Consider the following 27,083-nt stretch of genomic DNA (forward strand, 5'->3'; position numbering starts at 1 on the left):
GTCCATACCGCGTTTGCTGGTGTGTGTGTGTGTGTGTGTGTGTGTGTGGCTTGTACTAGGATACAAGCGTGTGAGATGAGTTTCAAAAAGGAGTCTTGATCGCTTAATGAAGAAGAGCTGTGCCGAGCCTTAGAGGACACCACTGTCAGGTCTTGTACTCTTTCAGCTCTTGGGACGGAAGAAGCAAGTTCAGAAACTCCAACACAGAGAAAGAAAGAAAAAGGCTAGTGTAAAAAACAGTACACCTCCAATTAACTGGATAAGGTTTGAGGATATACCGTAGGGGTATGGATGCTACCAGAATTGCTTAGTTTTTGACCAGCATGACAAGTTACCACTTACCATTTTATACATATTAAAAAAAGATGGTTACTGAAGTTTTTGGGTTTTAATAGTTTCCTCATGTATTAATGAGGTGGAATTCCTCATATGTGCATTTCTTTTTCTTCTTTCCAATTTTAAAATAAAATTTTTCTGTTTCTTTGTGCAGTAACATTAGAGGATCATGTTAAATTAGGACTCGCCAGTGCTAATGTAAATGTAAAGTAATGGAATAATGGGCTTGTTAAATAGACCTTTGGGGATGGGAATCTTTCACATGAGAGTCGGAGCAAGGCCTACGGGCTAGGGTTATTTAAATTGTTAATATCTATTTTAACATGCAGAGAATATTTTATCTACTAATGAGCAACAGGTCAAGAGATTTAAAGTAAATATTTTTCCCTTTCTAAAATGTTTTTATTATAATGTTATTTTTCTTCAATATTCCGCTTTAGTTTTCCCCATAAACATACATCATAAACTGTTTTTATCTAAATTTTTAGCAGTAGCAAACATGCATCGATCTCACTGTGTGTAATATGTCAACATTCCAGTTGCATTGTGATTTTATGGCACATCAGCAAGTTTGCAACGTGCAGTCTCATGCTTTTGGTAGCCAGTTTCCTGTATTTTTTCCATAATTGATGATGCATATGTAGAATAATACTGGGGACTGAGTGATACAACAGAAGATCCTTCATAGTTTGTAAACACTGCACATTCCCCTTGGCGATTTCACCGTGCTTGGAGAAACTTATAAGCAATAATAAGGAATTTTGCGAGACCATTCATGAAAGACAGATGTTTATCTTTACAAACGATAATGAAACAGTTTTTTTCTCTTCTTTTCTTTTCTTTTAAACAGCCAGCTCAAAAGACTATTCTGGTGACTGTAAATGATTTCATGCCTTTGTAATCATGCTATTCTATTAAATTGCACTTTGGATTAGAGTCTATTTCTTCAATATCTTGCGATTGGTTTTGATATCTAAAATTTGTTCAGCATGTTATACAATGGCATGTTGCTTCTGTTTCTGCTCAGATGAATATGCTGTTTAATGGCAAAGCAAGTCTGCTGACAAGTCTCCCTCCTAAGTAAGGTTCTGCATCTTGTTTTTTTTCTAGTTTAATTCATTTAACAAAATATATTAGGTTTTTTCTTTCCAACAACTGTTTGATTTATCCTTCAGGGGAGGGTGGGGGCTGTAGATGGGGGTTTGATATCACACTTTGCTTCTGACAGAAATCCACTCTGACTCACAGTTTTGCTAATTAATTTAACCATATTGCCAAGACTGCTCAAAATTTCTTCCCCTACACGTGCAGGAAACCATAATTACAAAACATGTCCACTGACAGAATGTGTTCAGTGAATGTTTGCAATGATTTTTCGGTACATATATCACCACCCCATCCATCTTTTCACACACGGAAAGCTCTCCAATAATGCACTTGCCATCAGAAAAAAGAATTCTCTGCTCTTGCGATGCTTGTCACACTCATTTATTTAACAAAAAAAGCTTACAGCTCTGACAGAGATGGATAGATGTGCTTATTTGTCTCTTTAACAGAAGATTTCCGCTTCAACTCCCTTCCTGTTTATCCCTTGTTCCTCTACAATTGGGACGGGGGAGGGCTTGTATTTTTATGGTTATTAATACCTGCACTCAGTCTTTTAATCTGCCCTATTTGTCACATGTGACTGTCTGACTGCACTGTTTAATCTGGGTATCCTTCAATCTGTCTTTTCCCAGATTAGAAATTAATGAAGGCAGGAAGAGACGTATTTGAGTCTGTTACAGTGTAAGGGAGTAAAAAGGATGGGATGAATGGGGAACGAATGTCGTTCTTTTGACAGTGCTCTCCTTTTTTTTTTCTACTACTCCCCGAACCCCTTTCTTCGTCTCTTGTTCTCTCTCTCTTCTCTTGTTTAGCTGCCAGATGTAGCCCATTTTTGCACTGCTCCCCCCAAGCAGGCGCTCAGCACGTGGGCCCTTTGGTGTGCAGCACCTGTGTAGTGTAATACAGTCAGTAACTGTGTTGTTTATTCTGGATTTGTTTGGTGCGCTTGAAAGCCTGGCTTTGATCCATGCAAAGATTTTTCACATTTTTCCCCCCCATTTACCTGATTCATCTTCTGCTTCCGTCATCTTTAAACACTATTGCTCTAGCAGTATGGTTATCTTGATTGATTGATTGATTCAGTTAATTACTTCATTTATTTAATTCATGTATTTGTTACTTTTCTTGTTTCTAAATTGCTGTGTAAGTAAACGGATGTACTCATATATTAGTTTCATGGTCACAAATAAATCCATCCCTCCATCCATCATCTACAGTATACTCACTTTTTCCTATTCAGGGTCACAGGGATCTGCTGGAAGCCAACCCCATCATGCAAGGCAGGCGTACATGTCCATTGGCCAAAATATTTACTTAATCACAAAAACCCAATTTTAGTTGCTCATTTTTCTGGACCCAACCAACTAACATAATTTAAGGGATCTAATGATCAGCACAGGGGTAATAGTAAACAACAATTCAAGCAAAACAACTCTTTGATAATAAGACCAAGCTGATTGTTACAAAAGAAAGTCGAGAAGGCATTGTCTTCTAGTAGTGGTCACCTCCAGAGGAAGGTATGCAGTCAGCTTTGCCTTACATGAAAGGTCTAATGTGCAAGGTCAAAATATCGAGAACTATCAAGAGCTTCAAAAAGAGGTTCAACTGCAGTGAAGAAACACCTACGATGCTAAAGACTAACTTGTGCTTGTGCCTGGACATTTTCCTTGTGCACATTAAGCTAAGGAATCGTATGACCATCACTTCAGAGCTTGCCTGACAGTGGCAGCTAGTGGAAGGAAATGCATCTGTGTGTACACTGAGGTGAAGACTTTTGGACAATTTTCTGTTGTTAATAAGTTTGAGTTTGCTTCTCATTTAAGGAGGTAAAATTCACTTACAATTCTAAGCAGAAACATGGACATGAATAAAAAAATGGTACAACAATGTCCTCCAAAAGTAACTTCTGTAGCAGTTTGATGATGATTTTTGCATTTTGCATGATGGACCACCATGTCATAACACAAAAGTGATAAAAATGTGACCTGGAGGTTGTGCATTGAAATTTTGCATCAGTGGCCAGGAACCCCCCAGATCTTAATCCCATCAAGGACCTGTGGTCTGTCCTCAGAAGGCAGGTGGAAAAGCAGAAAAATTACAAACTATGGTAATCTCGGAGTGAAAATACAGCAATAAAGTCTGTTCTATCGCCATGATTTGGCCCAGAAATAACCAGCATGCCAGGTGGTATTGCAGGGGTTTTGAAGATGCTGTAAATTTGACCTCTTTGAATAAATGGGATGTTCTTCAGTATATCATATAGTGTGTTTCCCTTACTGTTTTACCAAAAAATTGTAGGCGCTGTTTCTTAATATCTATAAAACTCAGATGCAAAGTTACTGCATTTCCGTGAAGTCGTGTTGTGCAACACAAGTCATGCTGGGACAAAAACGAAAACAACGTTGGCATCTACAACAAATTGTTGCAAGGCAAACCTGCATGGAGCCAGTCATATTTGAGGGATTTGTGGGGTGTTATTGTCCTTGATTTTACAGAAGAGCAATGCATCCGAAACTTAAGGATGACTTGCAGAAACAAACTGAAAACCTACGAATAAATGTTTTTGCAAGGGTGTGAATAATTTCAGGTTTAACTGGATTGGTATTTCACTATCTGTTTTCCCTGCACTTCTTTCAGATGGTGCGGTTTTGGTACACTCCACAGTCGGAATGCAAAATATCACACATGCTCTTTGAACTTTGAAAATTAAACATTTGTTTCTGATGAAAGAATATCATGCTAATATTAATAGTCAAGATGGTGAAAATGAAACATAGTTCTGTGATTTATATAGTTGATGCACTGATTGAAAGTGAATAGTCATCCTTAATGTTCTGGGCTGCTCAGGATTATTGAAGTCTATTGAAAGTAAAGTATTTGGTCAAAATTTCTGATATCTTTTTGTTTTATGCTTCATTGGTTAAGCCTTTCGTTCTTTGTATTTTCCTTTTTTGTAATAGTTGGGCAAACAACTTTCTCATACGACATGTTCCTTTGCAGAACAAGTTGGACAGGAGATACTTGCCAACCTGCACAGTGACCGTGAGAAGATACAGAGGGCCAGAGAAAGGGTAAGTAAACACCTGTCAGCTGTTGAGTTTTTGCAAAACTGTATGGTTTGACAGTACCGATGTCATCTTCCACTTTTTGAGATTGTCAAGAAAATACATATGAAAATCAACACAGAAAAATATAATGCACACATGTTTGAAAATACTTTGGATGCCCATCAAGTCAATAGGATTGCATTGAAAAAATGTATCTTTGTGTGATTCATAAATGTACCTATTTATGGATCATATTATATATTTAGTTACTGGCCACTTTTTTCTTTTTGCTTAATAAGAGATAAAGCGGTGATTGCGTCTTGCCATCTTCAATAAAGTACAAAACTCTCCATTGGGGCTTTTTTTCCAGCACTTTGGCCCTTTCTTCCTCTCTTTTGAATGGGGTTAATATTCCTCTCTGTTGTCCGTCCTTTCCTGTCTTCCTTTTACCCTTACTTTCAATAGTTCTTTCCATTTCTCCCTCTCTCTTTCTGAGTTTTCCTCAGAGTCCCCCCAATCTTTAATGCTGCCCCTCCTAACATGCAGCTCAGCAAAAAGACAGGTAGGCAGAGACAGAAAAGACCAAACACAGGAAGGGGGTCCAACCCTGTTGGCCCACTCAATGCAGAATGCTTAAAGATCACAACATGGCAGAGGGCCTCGCGCAGACGATTTCAAAGGAAATCAAACATCTCCTTTCAAAATGGTCCATAGTGTCTAGTGTCTAGTGAGAGTACCTGCTCTTTTTTTCTTGTGCTTTCTCTCTTCCCATCCTCCCATGCGTCTCCTTTGCTTAACCTTCTCACCACATGCGCACAAATCCACGCACACATTGAATGCTTTAAAAGCAGTTTGTGGGGCAAAAGTAAAGTAAGAAGAAGCAAGATGTGGAGACACAGGATGGAAGGCTTTGTTACTACTTTTTTATCATTACTTCAAATAGATAAAAATCTGAAATACTCTGAAATAGCAGGACTTTAGGCATACGTTAAATCATGCATATACAAGCAAACATTTTGGATATTCATCCACAAAGCCCTACACTGAGCTGCAAGAGCTGTCCTTTGTTTTGATTTCACCATGGCATAAAACTGAGCCACCTAAGTGTTTAACCACCTTTTATCAAGGAAAGCAGCAGGTAAATGCAAATGCAATGACAGATGGAAAGTTACAGTGTTTGATTTTAGTTTGCATCTTTAAATTCCTGTGCATAAATTCAATAGTTTTCAATAGTCTGAGGAGGAGTTGGCCGGTAGCCTAATTAATTGTTTAGTTATTCATTTCAGATTGTCTCTTATGCCAAATTGACATGTTGGATACAGCATAAGCTGTAATTTCAGTGCCAAAGTTATAGATTCCATTTTTTAAGAGTGCAGTCTTATGATATGAAAATGTTTCATTGTGCAATTTAAGGGAACAATGAAGTAACTTTTCCCATATCAATCTCTTTAAGCTGACTGGCTTTAACTTTCCAGTAGAATCATCATTATTCACTTTCCACTATTTCTCCAAAATGTGTTCTTGTACTATGTATCAATTGGTTTATTATTCACTTTACACTGGAATAAACTTTAAATTATAATAATGATAATTAAAAAAAAAAACACTTCAGTGCATTTTAGTACTAAAAGGGTAAGGTGTCTTTGGGGAGCTGTGTGTAACAAAATAAATAAAATTAAAAAATAAAAGTAGCTGAAACCCAGTTTGCTCACTATCTCCATATAGACGACCATAGTTAATTTTACGACACTTGACTGGACCTTCCTTGGTAGGTTAAGATGGAAGGCATGGGATTTGGCAAGAGATGGGGGGAGGGATGAAAACATGGGGTGATTCAAAGAGGGAGATTATTTTGGGAGAAAGTGTGAAGTGTCTAGGGGACAGATCTATGGGCAGAAGCAGACATCAGGCAACTGCTGGACTTGTTGTCTTTGCCAGAGGGCCCAAACCCAGGTCCCTCACCTCCTACCCTGTACCACAAGTATCCTTGGCTCTGGCAACCTGCATCGCACCAGCCCAGGCTGCCAGAGGGTAGGAAAAAAAAGATGGATGAAGAGGAAGAAAGTAGCACTGAAGGAGGGGTGCAAAGCGGATGTGAATAGTAGACTAATTCACAGCAAGATAAGCCAGAACAAACAGGAAAAAAAATGGGTGTTGCAACAAATTTCTAGTGAAAAAAATGAAAGAGAATAAAACACACTATAATTATTTGATTAAAAAAAATGTATAGAATTTATTTAGTGAATTTAGTCATTATCTTGCAGAAGCAGAAAGATGTTCAACTCTTTCTGAAGAACATAAAATCTATAATTATGACCGCCATTATGTTCGTTAAGAGCAACTGCAGGTAGATGTTAATGGCAGCTCAGTAAGTGTGGGGTCAGCTTTTTTACATTTACACCTTGTTACAAACATCTCTGCCAAATCATTTTAGAGTGAAAGTCCCTACGTTTGACAAAAAGCTGGAATGAAAAAAATGCCGTATCTTATGACGGGGAATAAACATCAGAAAGAAAAAAGAACATGGAGCAAGATAAGAGAAATATGCCAGGCAATTACTTCTGAATGGCCAAAATCATTGTTTGGTTTCCTCAAGGACACTTTTTGTTTGCTTTGCATCTCAAAATTAAAGGGGACCTATTATGGCATCTAATACCTATTTTAAACAGGCCTTGAATGTCTTAAAAATAAGCTTTTGATTGTTTTTGCTAAATAAATTAGAAATTCAGCCTCTGAGCCATGTCTTTATCTTCCCATTCTCTAACCTTCTTCTCTATGAGGGATTGAGCCCCGCCCACTGAGTGGGCGGGGCTATGATAATGAGGCTCTGTGCTGATTGGCTGCCTGAATGGCGCGATACACCGCTACAAAAAAATGCGGCGTAGTTAGTTGTGGGCGTGGTTTCACGCATCGCTCCTGTCGTGACATCACGACAGGAGCAGAATCTGAACGGCTCGTAGATCCACATCACACTGGATGGATCATCCGGGCGGCTGTACAGACACTGCAGAATTTGGTTGCTTTCCTCCTCCTCTGAGTTGGCAGGCTGAGGGGAGACAACTTTATATATGTTTAAGCAAGAAAAAACGTTTTTCATAATAGGTCCCCTTTAAGATTAAAAAAGTGTATATTTGTTTTTGACAACTTCATTAAAGAAAGAGAAAGAGAGAGCGAGATTGTCTGTGTATGAAACAGCTCCCATTGGAAACAGTTTATATTCTTTGGGATGAAAAAAATAAAAGCTAACATAGGTTTTAGGATCTATCAAAGGCTTTTTAACATGGATCTAAAAGTGTCAAGAAGAGGGTTTTGTAGAGGGTTGTGTCATGACAGGTAAACAACTAACTTAAAAGTAAACTGGAATCCTCGAAGCTCTGATTCATCCTCTCAGCTTGCAACCACCTATTTTGGGTGAAAGGAAGAGCACTTAGCCTGAAGCCCAGCTGCACAAATCAGTGCAAAATATAGAGTTGCACAAAACTGTAGTGGTGTAGTAATGTGATTTTACTGCATGATGGTCCATCACAGAAGCCTCAAACCTCAAATAAGTGAACTCTGCACAAGATTAACATAAAGCTTTCTTTTTATAGAAATGTTTAACAGAAGTTTGTGAATGTAGTTCCGTATGATGTTTCCCAAAGTAATCTCCGCTCATGTGGTTATCCAAAGTATTAATTGCCAGTTCTTGATGCAGTTCATGCGTGTCCAGCTTAGACTTGTGCACTTGCCTTTTGTGCATTGACATTCCTGAAAATTCTTTGAATGGTTTATTATATTATGGACTGTTGAAGAAGTATGCAAATCCCTTCCAGGCTTCCTTTGAGGACCATTGTTTTTAAACATTTTTTCATGACTCGGCCTTTCATGGATATGGCCTTCATACCAGATAATTATTCCAGTCCCCTATTGAGGTCACCTGCTTAAGGTCAAGGTCAAATGTATTTATGTAGCACATTTAAAAACAACAAGGTAGACCAAAGTGCTTTATAATCAAATGGCAATAAAACAAAAATCATAATTTAAAATTATTATTGTTAAGATTATTAAGATAACATAATTATATTTTCTCTCTTAAACTTTCTTGTTCACACTCCCTTTTCCAACTTTTATAGAATATGTTACAGGCCTGAAAAGCTCAAATGCATTTATATTGGCAAATTGAATTAGGTTCAGGAAGGGAAAAAAAAACAGCTTTATCTTGGCAATATTAATATTATTAGCTAAAGTGTAAAAATGTCATCCTTTTTTAAATTAAATAGCTCAGTTGACTGGAAATGATCATCCTCTACGCTTCTATGTTTCAAAACTACAACGTATGTAGAGTGTCCATATAAGCATAAATGTATGGCAAGTCTTCACTGTGTTTAATAACTTTTTTTTTTTTTTTTTAATGTTCAGAACGGTACAAAAACCTGTTTTTCCCCTTTTACTTTCCAGCTGAGAGAAACGGATTCGAACCTGGGAAAGAGTTCTCGCATCCTGACGGGCATGCTCAGAAGGTAAGAGGCAGGTAGGGATGCTGTTTCTGCACTTACTTTGTATGCATTGTGCTGTAGCAGTACTGTGAGCTTGTCGACGTGTCTTTATCCATCTCATGTAAAAAAGAAAAGTTACAGTTAATAACTCAGCAAATAAATCACATTTTGTGACTTTGTAAATTATGACCAGTTGATTTTAATCACTTCAAAAAAATGGTATCCTTTTTTTTCTCTTTTTTGTGGACTGTTGAAGTCTGAGTGGGCTGGCATTATTCTCATGAGACAACTAGTTAAAATGTGGATATTTGGATACTATTCCTGCTGTTTAAACTCATTTTCAAATCTTTTTTTGTTTCCGTTTTCAATGGTAAACTATAAGTACGTAAACTACTCTATATAAAAAAGTGCAGTGCATGACACATTGTATTAGTGTGTCAAGACGGATAGAGGAAACAGGAGCCCAGAGAAGAAAAGGGCTGGGGACCCCCCCCCCCCTACACACACACACAAAAACAAACAAGTGTACTCTGTACATGTCTCCATTCTTTTATTCTTGTTCCCCTTTGTTTTTCAATACACTTAGTGCCCCTATACTACTTGCAGTATTTGTTTCTTTTGCTTGCGAATTCATGCACAAGGCAGCTCCAACAGTCACACAAACACAAGCATTCAAACACGAGTATATCAATAAGCCTTGCATTAGCACACACAGTCACACCCGCGCACACACACATAGACTGTAATGTCTAGTCACATCTCCATTTCATAAAGTGCCAGTGTGCTTACCCCTGAACCGTGACGCCACGGTTTTGTTTCTTGTTCTCCTTTTCTTTTCTTTTTTTCTTCTCCTTGTCGCCCGCTGTGGATTTTGATTAAGAGTAATATGTAAATGACACCAACTAAATGTAAAATCCTGAGGCAGGAAGAAAGTGCCAATTGAAATGGATGCTTCAGTGCCCATAGACAATTTGCAGGGCGGCTCACAGGGCGGCCAGCAGATAGTAAAGAGGGAAGGCCTGAGAAGGGCTGTGATGCCGACTGTAACCAATATTTCTGCATATGTCTCCATTTTGTCAAGTCTGATTATGGGAAGAGGAGGGGGAGTGTGTCTGTGTGTGTGTTTTGGTTTTTGGTTTAGTTGAGGGGGGGGGGGTCAATTTGCCCTGCATGTCACCGAAAGCTGTCCAGAAATCATTCATCATTCCCCCCTCCTCCTCTTCTTTTCTCCACTCCCTCTGGTGCTGAAGTAAATAACATGCACTTATTTCAATATTATCATATTAATGTTAAAGTTCAGCTGTCACGTAATGGGAAGACTTAATCAGACGTAGCATTTCAAGAGGCATACTGCCACCCCCCTCTACTCTTTAGCCCCCTCTCTTGATGTGCTTTAGCTCCTCTGGTTAGCGTCCTGCTCAAATAAGGATTTATGAGAGCTTTCCAAAGTGCTGCCTGGTTGCGAGCCTCTTCTGCTGCTGCCTGGCTTTCTGCTTGATAGGAACATGCACGCACGTACGCGTGCACGCATGCAGACACACACACACACAGACTTCTTGTTTTAACATTGTTTTTCCATTGTTTGAATAAAGGAAACTGTTTGATCTGTTGTGGTTTTAACACTGTACACTGGAGAAAGTCATCAAGTCTGAATCTATAACCATAGATGCAGAACTGTGAACAAAATGTATGTGCAGGATATTTGAGTGATGTCTTCATCTCGGCCCTCTTTGTAGGAAGTTTTCTCCTAATTTCACTTCCCCTCTTTCATTTAATTGTCCCCAATCACCCCTGTATAACCTCCCTAGTTTTATGCTTTTAGATTGTTTTAAGATTCTTTTTTTCCAGTGGAAGTTGTTTTTTAACTTGGACAGCGTTTGTTCTGTATTTTCTGAACTTATTTTTAAGAGCTACAAAAGAAGTGCATGCAAGTGTAGTGAACCTGTCCTTGCAAGACAAACCAGAGGTGACAGAAAAACCATTACTGCTTCTTTTTTAATCATGTTCTGTTTCTTTTAGTTCGAATACAGCAGTTAACCTGATTTGAAAGTCATTGTTTTGTTTTTGTCCAACCCAAAAGCTTTGAACTTTATCTTAAGCAACCAAAGATTTTATTTTTTTTTGCACCAAAGTGAATGAGAAAGGCCAGTGCATAAATATACCATTCTTTTTAACTTTATTGTGATCCATGGCACATAAATGCACCTAAGTGTCTAAGTAGAGAGATTTATTGAGATCCATCAGATTGGAAAATGTAGTGCATTTTAACCAGCACCTCTTTTTACAATGTCCTTTTGGTCTTATGGCTGTCACCCCTGCTGAGAAACAATTAGATGCTCATTAAGCTGACTGCCACGGCTCAAGAAAGCCAATTAACTTTAAGACTCCGTGAATATCACTTATTGTAAGAAGCATTCAGAAACATGCACACCTCAAATAGCTGTTGCTTTGTTTGAAAACAAATTGTTACAACTTTCAGGCTGTGAAATTCATCACTGCCAGTGAGGGTAATTAGACTAAAAACACAGGTGTAGGTGCTGTTAATTGCTTCTTTTATTGGCCTGTATCTCAACTCACTAATGTAGATCCTGCCTGTCATCTATTCATACCAGATTATTTGACAGGTGCATCGGGAGGGGTCGCAGCTCCGGCTTTGGATTGTTTTTTCCTGACGAAAAATGGCTAAAGACCTTTTATAAGGCTTCTATATTTTCTTCAGTTTCTGTGATGCTCTGACATTATGGTTTCTCATAAATACAAAATAGTCCGGTGACTGCAGCAAGATCCTCCCTGATGTTGTACTGAACATCTCAAGCATCTTCCCCATCCAACAGTTGGGACTGGGATGCAGCTCCAGACCCCGTTAGGACCATTGGGGCTCCTGGCAGTTTCATGGAAGGAGGGGGTACAGTGAAGAGCAATGAAGCAGTGAAGGGAGGATGAAGGGGGGGGAGGATGTGTATTTTGAAGCAGAGGGGTTGTCTGCTCTCGCTGGCAGCTGATCCCACATGCAGGTGGTCGACTCAGTCGCCAGGCAGATCAAAAAGTCAAGGCCCCGGGTGGACCTCCCTTTGAAATGGGAATGGGGTCTAGATATCAGACGGAAAACATAAGCAAGCTCCCAGCCACAGAACAGCTCCATATTCATGGCCGGGCCTGGCAGTAGCGACGGGCAGGCAGGGTGGACAGAGCCTTAGCCTTCTGAAGAGGACTCATCCACACTCTGGACACTGATTAAGAGATCAGCATGAAGGCTGGGGCAAAGATGATGCAGTAGCCTACAGGCTGATGTTGCAGCACTGTTACAAAGACACTCACTTCCTTTCTTGAAATGTGTCTTAACAAGTTTTCTTGATGTGTAGCCAGGATCACTCTGATATTACACAGCGAGTTATTATGTGTAACTCAGAGCAACCCTCTCAGTGACATTTTACTGAGGCTCTTCTGAAACATAGTCATGTGACTAGCTGGTGGGACAGGACTATGTAAAACTCATCTTTCCCTGGTGGAGAGTAAAACATTGTTTATTTCATATTTGCTTTGCTCATCAAGTCAGCTTTTGAACATTAACATGAAACCTACATGGTCCTAGAGAAACAAGCATCTGGAGACATTTTTTAATTAGTAAAGTCTTAATCATTTTACTCTTTTCTTTAATGAAGATTCACTCATAATAATAATGAAATTAATAATGAACTAAAAAAAAAAAAAATATGAACCTCCCACTGGAAAAGTACTGCAGTGACTGATATGTTTCAGCTAGTCACGAGTTATTTAAATCTGCAGTAAACTCTGCAGCTATTTAGTTGATGCAGTTAGCAGATTCTCGTTCCTCTCACTAATGTACTATTGTTTGAGGAAGACGCATCCCGCGATTGTGGAAAAAATGTTACTCTGTTTCAAAGGGTTCAAATTACTGGTCTGCATGTAGCAAAGAAAGGTGCTAAGGATATTTCTTAAGTTATTAATGCAAATGCAAATTAAAAGGTGGAAACATAGTGGTGAACCATCATTTTGAGAAGAAAATGTAGTCTAAAAAAACCCAACACATTTGAAATAGCAGTGAATCGAGACAAATTTAACATTCAAACAAACTTTAATTAACTCTGTGTCTTAAACATTTTTATCAGTTCATTTAAAGGGTAAAAAAAACCTGTGTTGTCTGGTAACATCACAATGAACATGAGTGTAGGCAAAAAAGAACGTTATCTCTCTAACTCTGAAACAAAATTGTGGATATGCATGTTAAAGGTTAAATCTAGGAGGTTATACCATACACAAATGGAAGCTTTTTAGCAAGTCACATCAACTCTATGTTCACAGACAAACTTTCAAAGGAAAAAAATGAAATTGGAGTTGGCATTGTTATGGTTTTGGATTGCCTTGTTGCATTTGGAAATGAGGTCCTTGAATCTGAGCACATTAAAGTCTGAAGACTACCAAGGCATCGTGGGGTGAAACATACTGCACAGTGGCAAGAAACTAAGCCGAAGTCACGGGTCCTATCATAGGATAATGATGCAAAACAGACGGCTAAAAGCACCTTTTAACTGATAAAATAGCATTGAACTACTCTTACATGGCCCTCGGTGAGCCCTGATCTTCATCCTATTGAACATTTATGGAAACATCTGATCTTCCAACCTGAGACAGTTCAAACAGTTTGCTCAGGACGAGCGGGCCAAAAAACCTCTATGCAAATGCTGAAGTCTCAGAGTTACAGAGATGCCTTCTTCATGGATGCTAGTATATGTGCTCTCTGTATTCATATGTTAAGAATATTAACGTGTGGTTCAGTTATGTTAATGTTACATAATCAATGACAATTATAGTGAGCTGTAGTGGAATGGGTGTGTTAACTTCTTAAAATCTTGTGTCGAGATTGAACAAATGATAAAAGATCAGAGCTCTAACATTCCCATCCATCCATCCATCCATCCATCCATCCATCCATCCATCCATCCATCGGCCTACTTCATCTTCTTCATGGTTTCAGGGGCCAGTCCCTGCTGTGACGGGGTGTACCTTGGACAGATCATATACAGGACTGTCTCAGAAAATTAGAATATTGTGATTTTCTGTAATGCAATTACCAAAACAAAAATGTCATACATTCTAGATTCATTACAAATCAACTGAAATATTGCAAGCCTTTTATTATTTTAATATTGCTGATTATGGTTTACAGCTTAAGAAAACTCAAATATCCTATCTCAAAAAATGAGAATATTCTGGGAATCTTAATCTTAAACTGTAAGCCATAATCAGCTATATTAAAATAATCACAATAATATTATCACAATATTCTAATTTTCTGAGACAGTCCTGTGCCTGTTACAGAGCCACACAAATACAAAAAACACATTTAAACACATTGTTCAGTTATTTCCACATAAGCATTACACTCGATGTATAATTACAGTCCTAAATAGTAATATACAGTATTATCCAGTTTATTCTGTTTATTGTGTAATACATGGTTGCCCTATTTAGCGATCAAGCAGTCTGTTTTACTTTGTATTGTATCTGAACTCTTCATAGTGGCCGCAGCTCTTTTTTTTTATGTCCTCAGAGTGGCAGATCACTCCCAGTGGATCCCAGTCTCTCTGATCTCCTATTTGTTGCTGCCACAATAATTCCATGTACTACATTTAAACACATTCCCTTTGCTTTGCGATTTGTTCATCCTGGCGTCATTACGACATGACTGCTAATCCCCTGTACTCCAATGCTGCAACATCCCTTTGGGTCAGTCCTGTGCCTGGTCTTCTCTGTTCCCCTCAGGGAGATATTTATTTTGTTTTTAAAGTCCAGTCTGCTTTTACTTTTGGCAAGGGACCAAAGCAAGAATCATATGTGCCCTCTTGGCAACCCCCAGATAAACTTTGTAGTACACATCAAGGTGAACGCAGCTGTTGTTTGATATATTCAGAGAAATGGGGATACCATGCTAGTATGAAGTAGTAACTTTCTTGAGCGTTAATGTTAGTAGTTCTTACTGATTTAAGTGCTGGAATGGCCGTAAAAAGCAGTTTCTGACCTTTTGTATGCCATACCAGTGAGCCATTTTTACTGCCATTTGATTTTGAAAGTAAAGGTCAGATTTAAACTGTATGGATATGAGGAAGTACATCAAGAAGCTTTATAAAACTGAAACATCTTAGTCATAAAGACATAAAGGGGTTATTTTATCCAGAAATAAAGATACTATATGACTAAACAGAAATAAAAAAAAAAGCGAAGAGGTGTTTTAATACAGCAAGACAAGTTGTTGTACATTAAAGCGGTCTAAAAAAAATAGGGAAACTGCAATAGATAATAAACTTTTTTTTTAAACACTATTTTCCTTGTTTGGTATTGGATGTCAGATAAGTGTCTTGTTTTGAGACAGCTGATACTTTTTATTATTCCTGTGTGTCTGTGGCCACAGGCTGCCGCTGGGACAATGACAGCGAGCGCCTCAGCCTCATTACTCACTGCTCCTGAGCCAAACAAGCACCACTGCCACCACTGTCTTTTTCTCACTCTCCTTCCCGCTTCATCTCCATCTTTTTCTCTCTTCCTACACCTCGCCCATTAGAGAGTGCTGATGGGACGTTTTTTCACAGAAAGACATTACACACAAACCAGAGCTGCAGAGGAAGGGGTTGTTGACAAGGGCAAAGATGTGTTGTTGTTTTATATAAGGGATGCATTTGTCTGTTGAGAATTGACTTGCTTAACTGGCTGCCAAAGCCCCCTTTTTTTCTCCCTGCATATCTCCCATTTTCTCTTTTCCAGCCCATAGTAGGCTTTTGTTTTTTGATACGTTATCACATAGGTGGAATCTAGTCTTCTGGAAAGAAGTATACATCATGTAAAAGAACCAGAGTTGATATGGTGTAAAGTATATGCTTTATTCATGCTAAGTTGGTATTCCCAGTCAAAGCAAAATGAGCAGAGACTATGAGCATATGTTGAGTCTCGGGATCTTTTTGTGATAAATTAGCTTTTGACTTGTCTAAGATCTTGCCTTCAGACCTGATCTTTAGCACTCGAACTAAATCTACTTTCACACCATCACTCGTCCAAATGCTCAAGGGTCATCTTGCTGTAACATAGAGGTGATCCATCTTTGACCTTGCTTAAGCCATCCTAGCTGATAGAACTACCCTGACAGGCTGCCGTTCTGACGAGATGACTGGAGATCAGTGGTGCTCCTCTCCCTTGAAGTGGCTCCAGGTGTCACTCCAAGGGTACCCGCCCTGTTTGATCTGTCATTGTGTGCCTGTCGGGCCACGGCACTCTCTGATTCCCCCATCAGAAGGGAAAAGAGGATCTCCTGTCCAAAAGTTCCACTTCCACTTTTGAGTGATAGGACGAGTGTGGAAGCAGGAGATGTATATCACTTCGCCTCGATGATCGCTGGAGAATGGGCAATTTCCAGTTTTAGAGATTTCCTATAGCTCGTATTTAGCAGCCAGAGTAAATCCTCCAACACGCCCCCCCCCCTCCCACAGGAGCATAGTATGCAGGTGACCTTGATTGGCTTTAGTAGGCTTTGGCAGTCAAAACAGCTGAATCAGAAACAAAATAAAGTCGACAAAACCATTAGACAAAACCAAAACATCCGTAGTGATCATGCTGTGGGCCTTGTCTTATGACCAACAACAAAAGCATCCTCTCAGTTATCTTTAGATGCTGCCCAAAGTAGGTCCCCGTCTTTATTGAGGAGCTTCACAAACAAAAAGGACAGATGAAACAAAATAGAGGAATGGAAGTATAGATCTATTCAGCAAGCGCCGATGCTGGTATCCTTCCTGCCTTTCATTGTATTATCCCCCTTATGTTTTTCCCCCGCCAACTGTGAGCTTCTGTAGAAATTACAGGTGAGATCTCAGTTTGTGGCAGGCCCCTGCGTTCCGTCTGGAGGGAGCAAGGGGAGGGCTGGGGGGTGTAAGGGAGAGAAAAGACTGGGAAGGGAAGGAAAAAGAGATTCACGCTTTGCAGTACTGCTGTGTTTGTGGAGCGTACTCTTCCCTTTGTGTGCCTGGCGATAACTTATTCAGCACAGGGCCATTCATCCAGGGGTTGAGCACAGGCGTCCGTCAAGACGGAAAATAATGAGGCGACAGCAGCGCAGAGGATAGCTTTCACCCTCTGTCTAGGCTCCCCATCCGCCTCCCCCTTCTCCATCTCCTCCTCCTACCCTCCCATTATCAACCGATTTAAATAGATAATAGGGGTTCCTCTTCAGGACATTTTGAAGCAATTAGAACCTATCACACTGTCTCATCTTTGACTCCCTTCCCTTCCCGGCAAGCCATTGTGGATACTTCGTTGCATTCTTTGCAGCAGCTTCCTGGAATTTTGTGGAATGCCACTGCATCACTAGTTGCTAGTTTTTATGTACGGAAGAAAAGGAGCTGTTCTGTTCTCTCTAGCTATCGAATAAACTCACTCATGTCTTTCACTATTCCATCTTGACTCATGCAAGTCATGCAACCCCTTTTAACAAGTTGTGCTTGGACTCCCTTACGTGCCTGAATAAAACTGCTCCCATCCAAGTGCTTGGACTATACATCCAGTAACGTCCCTGATCTTTTGGTCAACTTTCATATAATCTAATTAAATTTTTTCAGTATATTTTACTGGATAAAAACATCCTTTTGCATTAAATCATGAAAAACAGTAATGTTACCTTCACACTGTTTTGAACTATATAATTGAATCACAGCTGGTAACTTAATGTGACTGCCTGTTCAGTGAGGCTCAAGGTTCTAGCGGTTCTACACGTTTTCAGCTTTAGGTTTGTGCCTAGAAGAATCCCAGAAATGTAAATGTCTTGGGTGTGCTGACATACGTATATAGGCTTCAGAGCATAGTCTCGGCTGTTATTGTTGTTGCCCATCAGATCTTTCTTTGGCAGGGTGCAAAAGCTTGAAATATTTACAAATGCTCAATTTTCACTTGTCTTTATATTTTCTTCTAGCCCATCAATCATTTACTGTGCGTCTCTATGTCTGTATCTAATCATAACAGCCCTTCAGTATGGTGCAGTGACACAAAGGCAGAAAATTGTTGTAACATTAGTGATGACGTAAAAGATGCCTTTACCGCAATGATAAGCACAACAAAGTTAAAAGGTTAAAGAGGAGGCTTTCATAGGAATCAGGAGTTGTCATCAAGATACTTTTACACCACAATGGTCCCTTTTCTGAGCAAGAAACTTCTAACCTTGAATGGCATAAAACTAAACCCAAAGATCTATATTGCATTTTATTGTTTCAATACTAAAGGCTTGAAGGTAAATGGTCAAACGCATCCATCCTTACTTTGGTTGGGTGATGCTTGCTTTGAAGCACATTCCATCCTGTGTAAAACTCAAAGTTTCGACAAGTACTGTGAAAAATAGCTTTCAAAATATCTTATTTGCCAAATCCAATCACACAATGCAGTCTTCCATTAAAAAAAATTCAATTTCAATCTTTTTTGAATTCTTTCTATTGTCATACGATAATTGGTGCTCTTCACTGCTGGCAGAAGTTTCTCATATTAATAAAACAAAAAATGCAGCAAAGAAATGAAGTGAATGTTGAAAATGGGCCTTTTTGTTATTGATATACCTCATTGTTGCCCTTTCTGTTGAGTAGTTTCACAAGCATTGATAATTTGTTTTCATCTTTAAAAATATTAGACTATTATATAGTATTTTTTACTATTATTTTAGTGTATTAGTATAATATTTTACTATTATACAGCATTCAAATAAGCAACCAAATGAGTAACATATGTTGCCATTTCTGCTCTTTTTCTGCCCTTGTGCTTGATTGCATGATATTCAAACTGCCAGTTCAGCAACATATAAGCCAAACATCATTCTTATAGTGCAAAAATACCTGTGTACGTATTGTATTGTATGTGTACTGTAAAAAAAAAAATCATTAGAAAAGCATAAAAATTGAAAAAAATGTGTCAATTTTCTTCTTTATTTGTTTCAATATGCAACAGATACCGAAAACATCCCTCCCTTTATGTAAGAAATTATGTGATGATCCCCCACACAAGGAGAGGTGCCTATTCTTGTTTAAAGATACTTGGTTATGACGCCACTGAACCGTAAAGGCTTTTCAGATATCGACAGGGTGGGGGCTGGAACCCATTAATTTCTATGTTTTGCAAGAACGGCTCTGTATTGCAAGGATGCAAGGACGCGTTTATTGTCCGTGTGCCTTTGTTAAAAAATCTTTGACTTGGGTGCAGCACTCTGTGAGGACACTGAGACACATCCAATTACAGGTAATCTGACAAAGCGCAAGAATGGCGAAGGGGAAGATGTCACACTTCCCTGAGCCAGTAATATTTTGAAGACATATTGACGTAAAGAGGAAAGCTTTGGTGTGGAATGAAATCTCCAACAACTTAGTCTTGGAATGTGTGTTTAGAAAGTGGTGGAATCATTTTTCTTTTGTACTCTTACAGTAAAGTGCTCCTTTGTAGTGATCGGCTGCCCCAGCAGCTCCTTTTGTACACCTGTTGTGAGTCTTGGCGCTGCTACCCATAGTGTGCTGTCAAACTTCTCTTGACTCAACCTGAAGTGAACCTGCGCTCTAACCCCAGCACAGGATATTTTTAAATTGGCAAAAGCTGTTTTTCTTTTTCCTTTTTTTTTTCATTTCTTTGTTTATTCTGTTTCATTTTTAGAACAGAAAAAAAAATACTGATTTCCATTTTTTTTTTTTTTCAATTTCATTTTTAAACAGATAAAAAACAAAGAACTGAAAAAACACAAATGTATGAGCCCTCCAAAGACCTTAACTTTCAGTTGCAGTAGAGGCACTGTTAGACCATGGTGAAAAATAGTTCACCTGTGATTTATAGTGTCTACTCACCCACAACATTTGGCAGAGCGTTAGAATTGACGACTTATTATTATATGTAAAGATATGACGAACATTTCTTGCGTCATGCAACTTACAGTAAGCCTGTGAGTTTTAGATTGCTTGATCAGTTTAATAAATTACAACAGTTTACGTAATCCCAACAAGTAAAAAGTTAGACAGTAAGAATTGTTCTCAAAGTATCATAACATTTTTGTAAGAGTTTTGTTGAAAAGAGCATGTACAGTATGCCTAAAGTCAATATAACTAAGTATATTCTTAAAATTTCATGAATGTTTTAATTGTGAAAATTTTACCTTTTCTGGTTAACCCTTTTAATTTCAGCTGACATAAAACAAATCAGACAAACAAAAGACATTTTAATACAATTTTACCTTGGTTTGTCCAACACATGTATGCTGTATTGCTTACTGTGAGGGGGGGGGGGGTTGTTAGTTTGCAAGACAACTTTTTGCTAAATATTCATGTCAACTTAAAAGTAAGCATACTGCCCAGCACTTATTCTGAAAAAAAAATCATAGAATTCATAGAAAGCAACCCATAGATGAGAATTTAGCTGAAGTCAAGTGCAGTACATGCTTAAGCTGTTTTCCTGGCTTGGGTTTGGGGAGGGAACCAACTATAGATGGCTGGTAATGACAGGTTCCATTTTCCTCATGGCTTGTGGCCCATTGCGATGTTTGTTTGGAGAATGGTGCTTTGCCGTCAAGTGTTGGACCAACTGGCAGCAATTCGTTTGCTCCTTTTCCCCCGATGGCTGGCTCTTGTTTGGACAACACCAGCCAGGCAGACTGGCATCCAGGAGGCTGCAGAGGGACGAGGTGGAGCAGGGAGGGTGTGACAGTGGAGAGATGCAGTTGGCTGAGCACCTCGGTGCGAGGCCAGGCCCGCTGCCAGCTGCAGACAAGACTTCCCTGCCCACACCACAATCTTTGTGTCTCTGTGGCGACAGGGATCGTAGTTTGCACCTTAAAAATCAACATCATCCTATTGCGATCTGTCTCAGCATGAACAGCCATGCTTAGGGCACATCTTTGAAAATTTTGAAAAAGTCTCTTCAGTCTGCCTTCTTATAGCCACCATTGCTATTTTCCATGATCGTAACACTTTAACTGAATTCAATTTGAGTTCTATTACTATTACTGTTTATCTTAGTATAGTTAAAATGGTCAATTCACCTCGTTTGTTATAAAATTCAGAATCAATAAACAGGCAGTCTTCTAATATCAAACCCTGCACATGCAGAGGGAAGGTGAAACATCCAGACTTCCTATGATACCACTACAAATCCTGAAAATGATTGCGTTTAAAGTTTAGAGCAGTTTTGTTTATTTTCTAAGAGTTTACAGAGTCACATGCGTACATCCTGTCAGCCATCGTGTAAACTTTAACCCCCAGCCCACATTTCGATGGCGCCAGGGCTAACATTGCTTCACTGTTACAGGGAAGTTGTGAGGACATTGATGACTTGGCCTTGCATCCTTGTGTCATTTTCCCAGCCTGTTTGTGGAGCCCGCCAATCCCCTCATTCACCTCAGCTGACCTGAACGCATCATGGAGTATCACACACATGTGAGGAGCCTGATATTCAAGCCAGCAACAAATGTTTTCCTAACTGTTGTATTATTATTCTACACCACTTTTGTCCAGTGTCCTGGCTCCTATTTAGACTTGTGCTTGGTTGAATGAGTTTCCTTAGTGTTTGAGCCAAGACTGTATTTTATTTAACAAGATGCTGATGCACACCCAGCCCATCTAGAAGTTTCCCTGTGGTATGGCATTTGAAAACAGACTTGACATAAACCATTTCTAAACACTGGTTTCTTTCACCGATCTTTAATTACATTGTAGAAATTGAGGTAAGGGATCGAAGCAAAGAACCATGTTAGCAAAGCATATAATAGTGAAGAATACCAAAGTTGGAGGATGTTGGATTGAGAAAAAAGAAAAAAATATTACATGCAAGCAAATATTGAAAAAAAAAAGGTTATATATGTTCAGGGCTGACAGACTTCTGAGAAGGAGCTGTTTAAATGATAGAGAATAATTTTGTGAACGTTTCAATATCATTTGCTTCTTGTCATAAAGCCTTGCACATTGCCCCATGACCCCGAAAAAATATGAGTTTACGTTCTCTACGCTCAAGTTTTTACTCGTCTTTCAGAATGTATTTCAAGAGTCTTGACTTATGACAGGGCTATGTGTTATTAGTACTGGTTAGATTTTGGTAGACATATTTCTTTTTTTTTTTTCTTTCTTTGTCTCTGTAACTTTATAGGTCACATATTTCAGCTTAGCCTCAAGGAGCAAGCCGCAGCCAATTAATTCTAGGTATACAAACCACAGGGTTGAATTCCACTTACATAGTGTTCAGTGTATTATGATGCCATGAAGAGTATCATTGTAGCCCAGAAGGATGGACAAACCGTCGTCTAGCTCAGTGACAAAGGCAGCTGTGAGGTCATTGCCGAGGCCACGACTATCAGAACTATCCGTCTGGCGGAGAGAGACCATAACAACAAGCCCTGTCAAATAATGGTGTCAACGGTGGGATTGTGTTGCTTCATCTGTGTGAGGAATGTCTCCGTTTAATGGTGACATGTCGCTGCCTATTGACTCAGGGGGCTGGATTGAACAGTGCTTCTCACTCTCTAAGTGCATTTTGCTGTTCAGGGATTTAATAATTTTGTTTTCCTTAAACTTTCATATGTCAAAAGGGTCAGTTGTCAGCGATAACCCAGAGACATAGATGTTGGAGGTGGCATGAGACTTTTTTTTTTCTTTTTTTTTTTTACGCCTCATCAGAATGTGTTTTTTTTTTCTTGTCATTAAGTAGTAAATATGATTCTTAAAGTTTTTAGTTAGTTGATTGACAGCTGTAAAGGCACTTATAAACTGACCTCCCGGTTTTTATTTTGGTAATTTGTTTGCAGTTGTGATTCATAGATATCAACAGAAACGATAACATTCTTAGGTTATTGAACATAATAAAGCATGATCATTTTAAGCACTTTAAAAAAGAGGAGATTTTTGTGTTTAGGATTAAGTCTTTCCCGGGTTCTGGATGCTGGTTGTTTTATCAACTTTAAGAGTATCCTCTACTATTGAGCCACCTCTGCCTCACCTCACCGTCTCAGTTTCAGCACTTCCTTTACTTGACTTGTTGGATAAAATGATTTCTTTTTGCTCCTCTTTTCTTTTCTAGTCAGAATATTGCTTTCCCCTTCTGCCACACCACATTTGCCTTCCTTTCTGCTAACGGTAAACGTTAAGATCCAGGAGTGGATCAATGGCTGCTATCCTTTGATCTGCCTGGACACATTACGAGAGGTGAGCTCTAATTGGAGCAAAGAATTGCGGATCAATGTTGGCTGTAATTGCTTGACACAGGGATGGGTGTGAGACTTTATTATCATTAATATTTAGACATGATGTAGGAGGACCAAATAAAGGTTTAATGTACAACAACTGTGCAAGCCTTTGATCTCAGGAGATAAGCTGATCGATTGTGGTTTGGTGAGGAGCAGCTCGGGTAAAAGAGGTGGTGGAAGTGATGCGCTGCTGGACGCTTGGGCGAGCAAGACCCACGCCCAGATTTCTATGTAATTTTACAGATGTTTCCTTTTAGCGCAAAAAAGGAACGTGTATTTGTAGGACAGAGAAATTAAAATTTAATACATAATTACATAATTTGATCAATGATTAACATTATATGAACAATGAATAAATGTTTTTGGCTAATATTTAATGCATTATATGTAACACTAACTGTATTGATTTAACTTTTCTGAACCATTTCTTTAATGAAACCGTTGTGAATTATTTTTTAATTTAGGTATGTATTTATGTATTGTTTGCTCTCTCCATGTTGTGCTCCTGTTTAGTTCTCCAAGTTTATTTATTTATGCATTTCCTGTTTACAAGCATGTCCTGGGAGGTTTATTTCACAACAAACTAATAGAAAACTGAGAGAAAAGGAAACTTCTATTTCCGGCAAGCTGCCAACTTTAATGACCATCTTCAACTATGACCTAAAAGCATATAGTGCAAAATGATTGTGCATATGAGGAAGACCGTTTTTAAGTGTGTTGTGGTATTGGTTGATCATCAGGGTGAAGAAATCCTATTTTACTAGAAACTAGAAGCAGAAAAAATATTTCCTGCCTCACAGCTACGATACAGCTACCAGGCTTATTCATCTTACTGTGACTGTTGGTGCTTTCTCAGACATTATTCATCAAAAATACATTTATAAAAAAAATTGATGACCAATAATTAACATTATTGCAGCATTTGATATATTAAAACAATTTTTATTATTACGTTTGTTACATTTTTTGACCTCCTGATGTATTTCCATTGACCTTCTCAGTTTCACCTCTTCATATGGAAGACTTCACTCCTCCCAATAGCTAAAATAACAGCCTGACATTTGATCAGCATCACAACGGAAAACATTGCAAGTTGGCTTGTGTTCAAGATTGTTCACAAACGAGGACAAATAAAACATTGATAGAATAGGTGCCTAATGTTTTTGTTAATTTGGTTAAGCAAGCATTATCCTTGACCTGTGATGTTCCTTCTTTTTTTTTTTTTTGGAGGGGTTTAGTTTCACCAATTCCCATCCCGAGTTTATGGGTAGACGTTTGATTTAGGGATCCGAATAAGGAAAGATGAAGACAGTAATGTTTTTCTTGTTGGCGATCCCATTGTTCGAGGACTGTGAGATAGAGGAGGAGGCTCTGTGGGGTCAAGTTTGCTTCCTTGGTGTCAGCAAACATATGATTGTGATACCTAAGCTTATGGTTAAAGGAGGGGACATACTGCCTGATAGAAAACTCTTCTTACAGCATGAGCAGACGCAGTAGGGACTAACCTCTGTATCCATGTGGGTGGCTATGGTCGTGCTGAAAACTCTGATTTATTATGAACTATTTTAAACTCAGTGTTGTCTCCTCTTTATTATCCACGTTTCCCAAAGGACTGAGCTCTTCAGCATTTCATTAGTGAGACAACACTGGGTAACACTGGGTGGGTTACCTTCCACATGTGTCACCTGCTGTTTTGCATTGGATCATTTAGGTCGAAGGCCTTCAGGAACCAGGTCATAAGTGACTGATCTTTCAACAGATTAAGTGGTAATTGGCTGAAAAATTAACACTAATATTTCCCACAAAGCCTCACAAACATGACCTGGTTCACCAGACAGCAGGAATAAAATAATAATGAGACAGAAAATTCACCAAAACATTCTTATGAGAGTTGGTCGTGGCCTAAAGGAGCACATTTTGGTGTGTGATTTCACCTCTGTTCAGGAGGAGTGTTAGTAGTCAACAATACTAAAATAACTTATTGGAAATATGTTGACAGAGTTAATACTCTGAGAAAGGGAATCTGCTGGAGCCAGATTTTCTTAGGAGCCAATGTCTAGTATTGTTGCACTTTCTTTATTTGCTCTGACTTTACTTCTGAGCCCAGTGCCTGTGTCGACCTTTTGTGCACATTGTGGTTTTATACAGGAAAAGCTGGTCATATTGTTCAGATCACAATCTTGATTAATACCACTCACTCTTTCTATGCAAGAAACACAACCATACAATTGTTGACGTTTTGTGATCAGCATCGGTTCTTTGTGTCTGCAGATTCACTTTTTATTCTCGTGCGCATCTCTGACAGTACATTTTACATTCACTGCTGCCATTGTGGGAAACCTTGGGTTCGACCAACAAATGGCCCTTTATGTAACGCCGTGCCATCTTCACCAATGTTTAATAGAAGCCAAAATAATAAGGCTTACAGGTCTTTATGTTCCCTTATTGCCCTCTCCCAAGGGCATTGTTAAATAACACACAAAATATTTGAGTGGTATAAGATATCTCAAAAATGGATTACATATTGTATTTCAAATCATCACTTTTTGTATTCAGTCAATTCAGTCCTTTGCTGGGTAGTTCTCTGCCTCATAGATCTGCTTTGGTAGTGGTTCCCAGCCAGGAGGCCATAAGGCAACTAAAGCAAGTATTAATAGCTTTACTACATAAAGGAAAGACAGCTTCCTAAAAAAAATATCAATTGGATCCTTTTCTCAACTATAGCAAACAGAAGAGAACTCAAGGGTGGTATTCATTGTAATAGGGGTCTATCACAAACCCTCATGCCCATTTTTATGTCCAACCCTATTCTGAAGTTGCACCGATTGATGAAAGATTTTTGTTTTCACCTAAATGGTACTTAGATAGCAACTTTTAACAACTTAATGCAGCAGGAGGCCACACATTATGGTAGGTGCAGGAGATGGACAAGGACTACCGGTTTTATGGTCCCCTATCCAGAAAAACTAATGTGATCTCACTGTTTCCTACCATAAAAAAAAAAAAAAAAAGTTTCAATTGTTTGTTAAACTTGTGTCATAACAGTCAAAAGGTAAAATACAACAAAATGAAACCTCAGTTATATTGCAAATCAATGATTTGGACTTAAATTACATAGTCTTGCCCAGTGATGAACTGATGATTTGCTTTTTGGATAGATTTAACTGGCCCATGATTCTTTGCACTAGCTCGCATCATCATTCCCACTTACAGCCTTGCAATGTAAACAACATGGTGGATTATGAGTTAAAGGTTTAACCTTAAATGTCTAAACTCATGTGAAACAGAAGCTAAAATGAGACGACATGGTTCAAAACAAGAACAAAAAAGTTTTTTTTTCATCTCGGATTGATGTAGAGCTCTGTAGATCCCTGTTTTTCATCAATATTCAAAGCCAATGTCCTCCTCTCTATGAATGACTCTAATAGGACATGCTTCTGTGTTCTCAGTGAGTCTGAGTTTTCAAAGTCCTTGTTCAGCCTCTTGTAGGGGTCTGCCTTCAACTTTTAGAATTAAAAATATCCCTGGGTGCTTCGTATCAGGTGTGCCCTAATGTGTGTTTGTGTAAAGGTGTGCAGAGGACATGTGTATTTGTCTTTATTTTGACTCGGTGTGTGTCTACGTACCTGAGAGTATGTGGGTGAGGGAGGGAGGGAGGTAGAAATGAGAGAGAGGCTTTCGCATCCCCATCTGTTCGCCTGGGCTTAATTGTTCCTGGGTGTGAAGACATGGAAAAAAGGGAGGAAAGCAACTGTATTCATCCCCTGTTCCAGAGTTATTTCTGTAACATTAAAAGACCGCCGCCAGCATGCTCAAGATTATTGCCATATAAATAATGGCACTTGGCTCGATTCCCCACTAATGAAT

General features: G+C 38.9%; 1 protein-coding gene across 5 annotated transcripts in view; it reads left to right on the top strand.

Moving 5' to 3' along the window:
• The window catches only part of vti1a (vesicle transport through interaction with t-SNAREs 1A), a 128,253-nt gene that overhangs the window by 79,955 nt on the left and 21,215 nt on the right, over positions 1-27,083 (top strand). For 2 of the 5 annotated variants that reach the window (XM_061707852.1, XM_061707854.1), the window contains 2 exons: positions 4,444-4,514; positions 8,928-9,000. In XM_061707852.1, the coding sequence (XP_061563836.1) occupies positions 4,444-4,514; positions 8,928-8,993 (137 nt within the window). In that variant the 3' untranslated portion in view covers positions 8,994-9,000. The remainder of the gene's footprint in view (positions 1-4,443; positions 4,515-8,927; positions 9,001-27,083) is intronic. The other 3 variants (XM_061707850.1, XM_061707851.1, XM_061707853.1) reach the window with 2 other exon arrangements.

Source organism: Cololabis saira, chromosome 19, assembly GCF_033807715.1.
Source record: "Cololabis saira isolate AMF1-May2022 chromosome 19, fColSai1.1, whole genome shotgun sequence".
Classification (NCBI taxonomy): domain Eukaryota; kingdom Metazoa; phylum Chordata; class Actinopteri; order Beloniformes; family Belonidae; genus Cololabis; species Cololabis saira.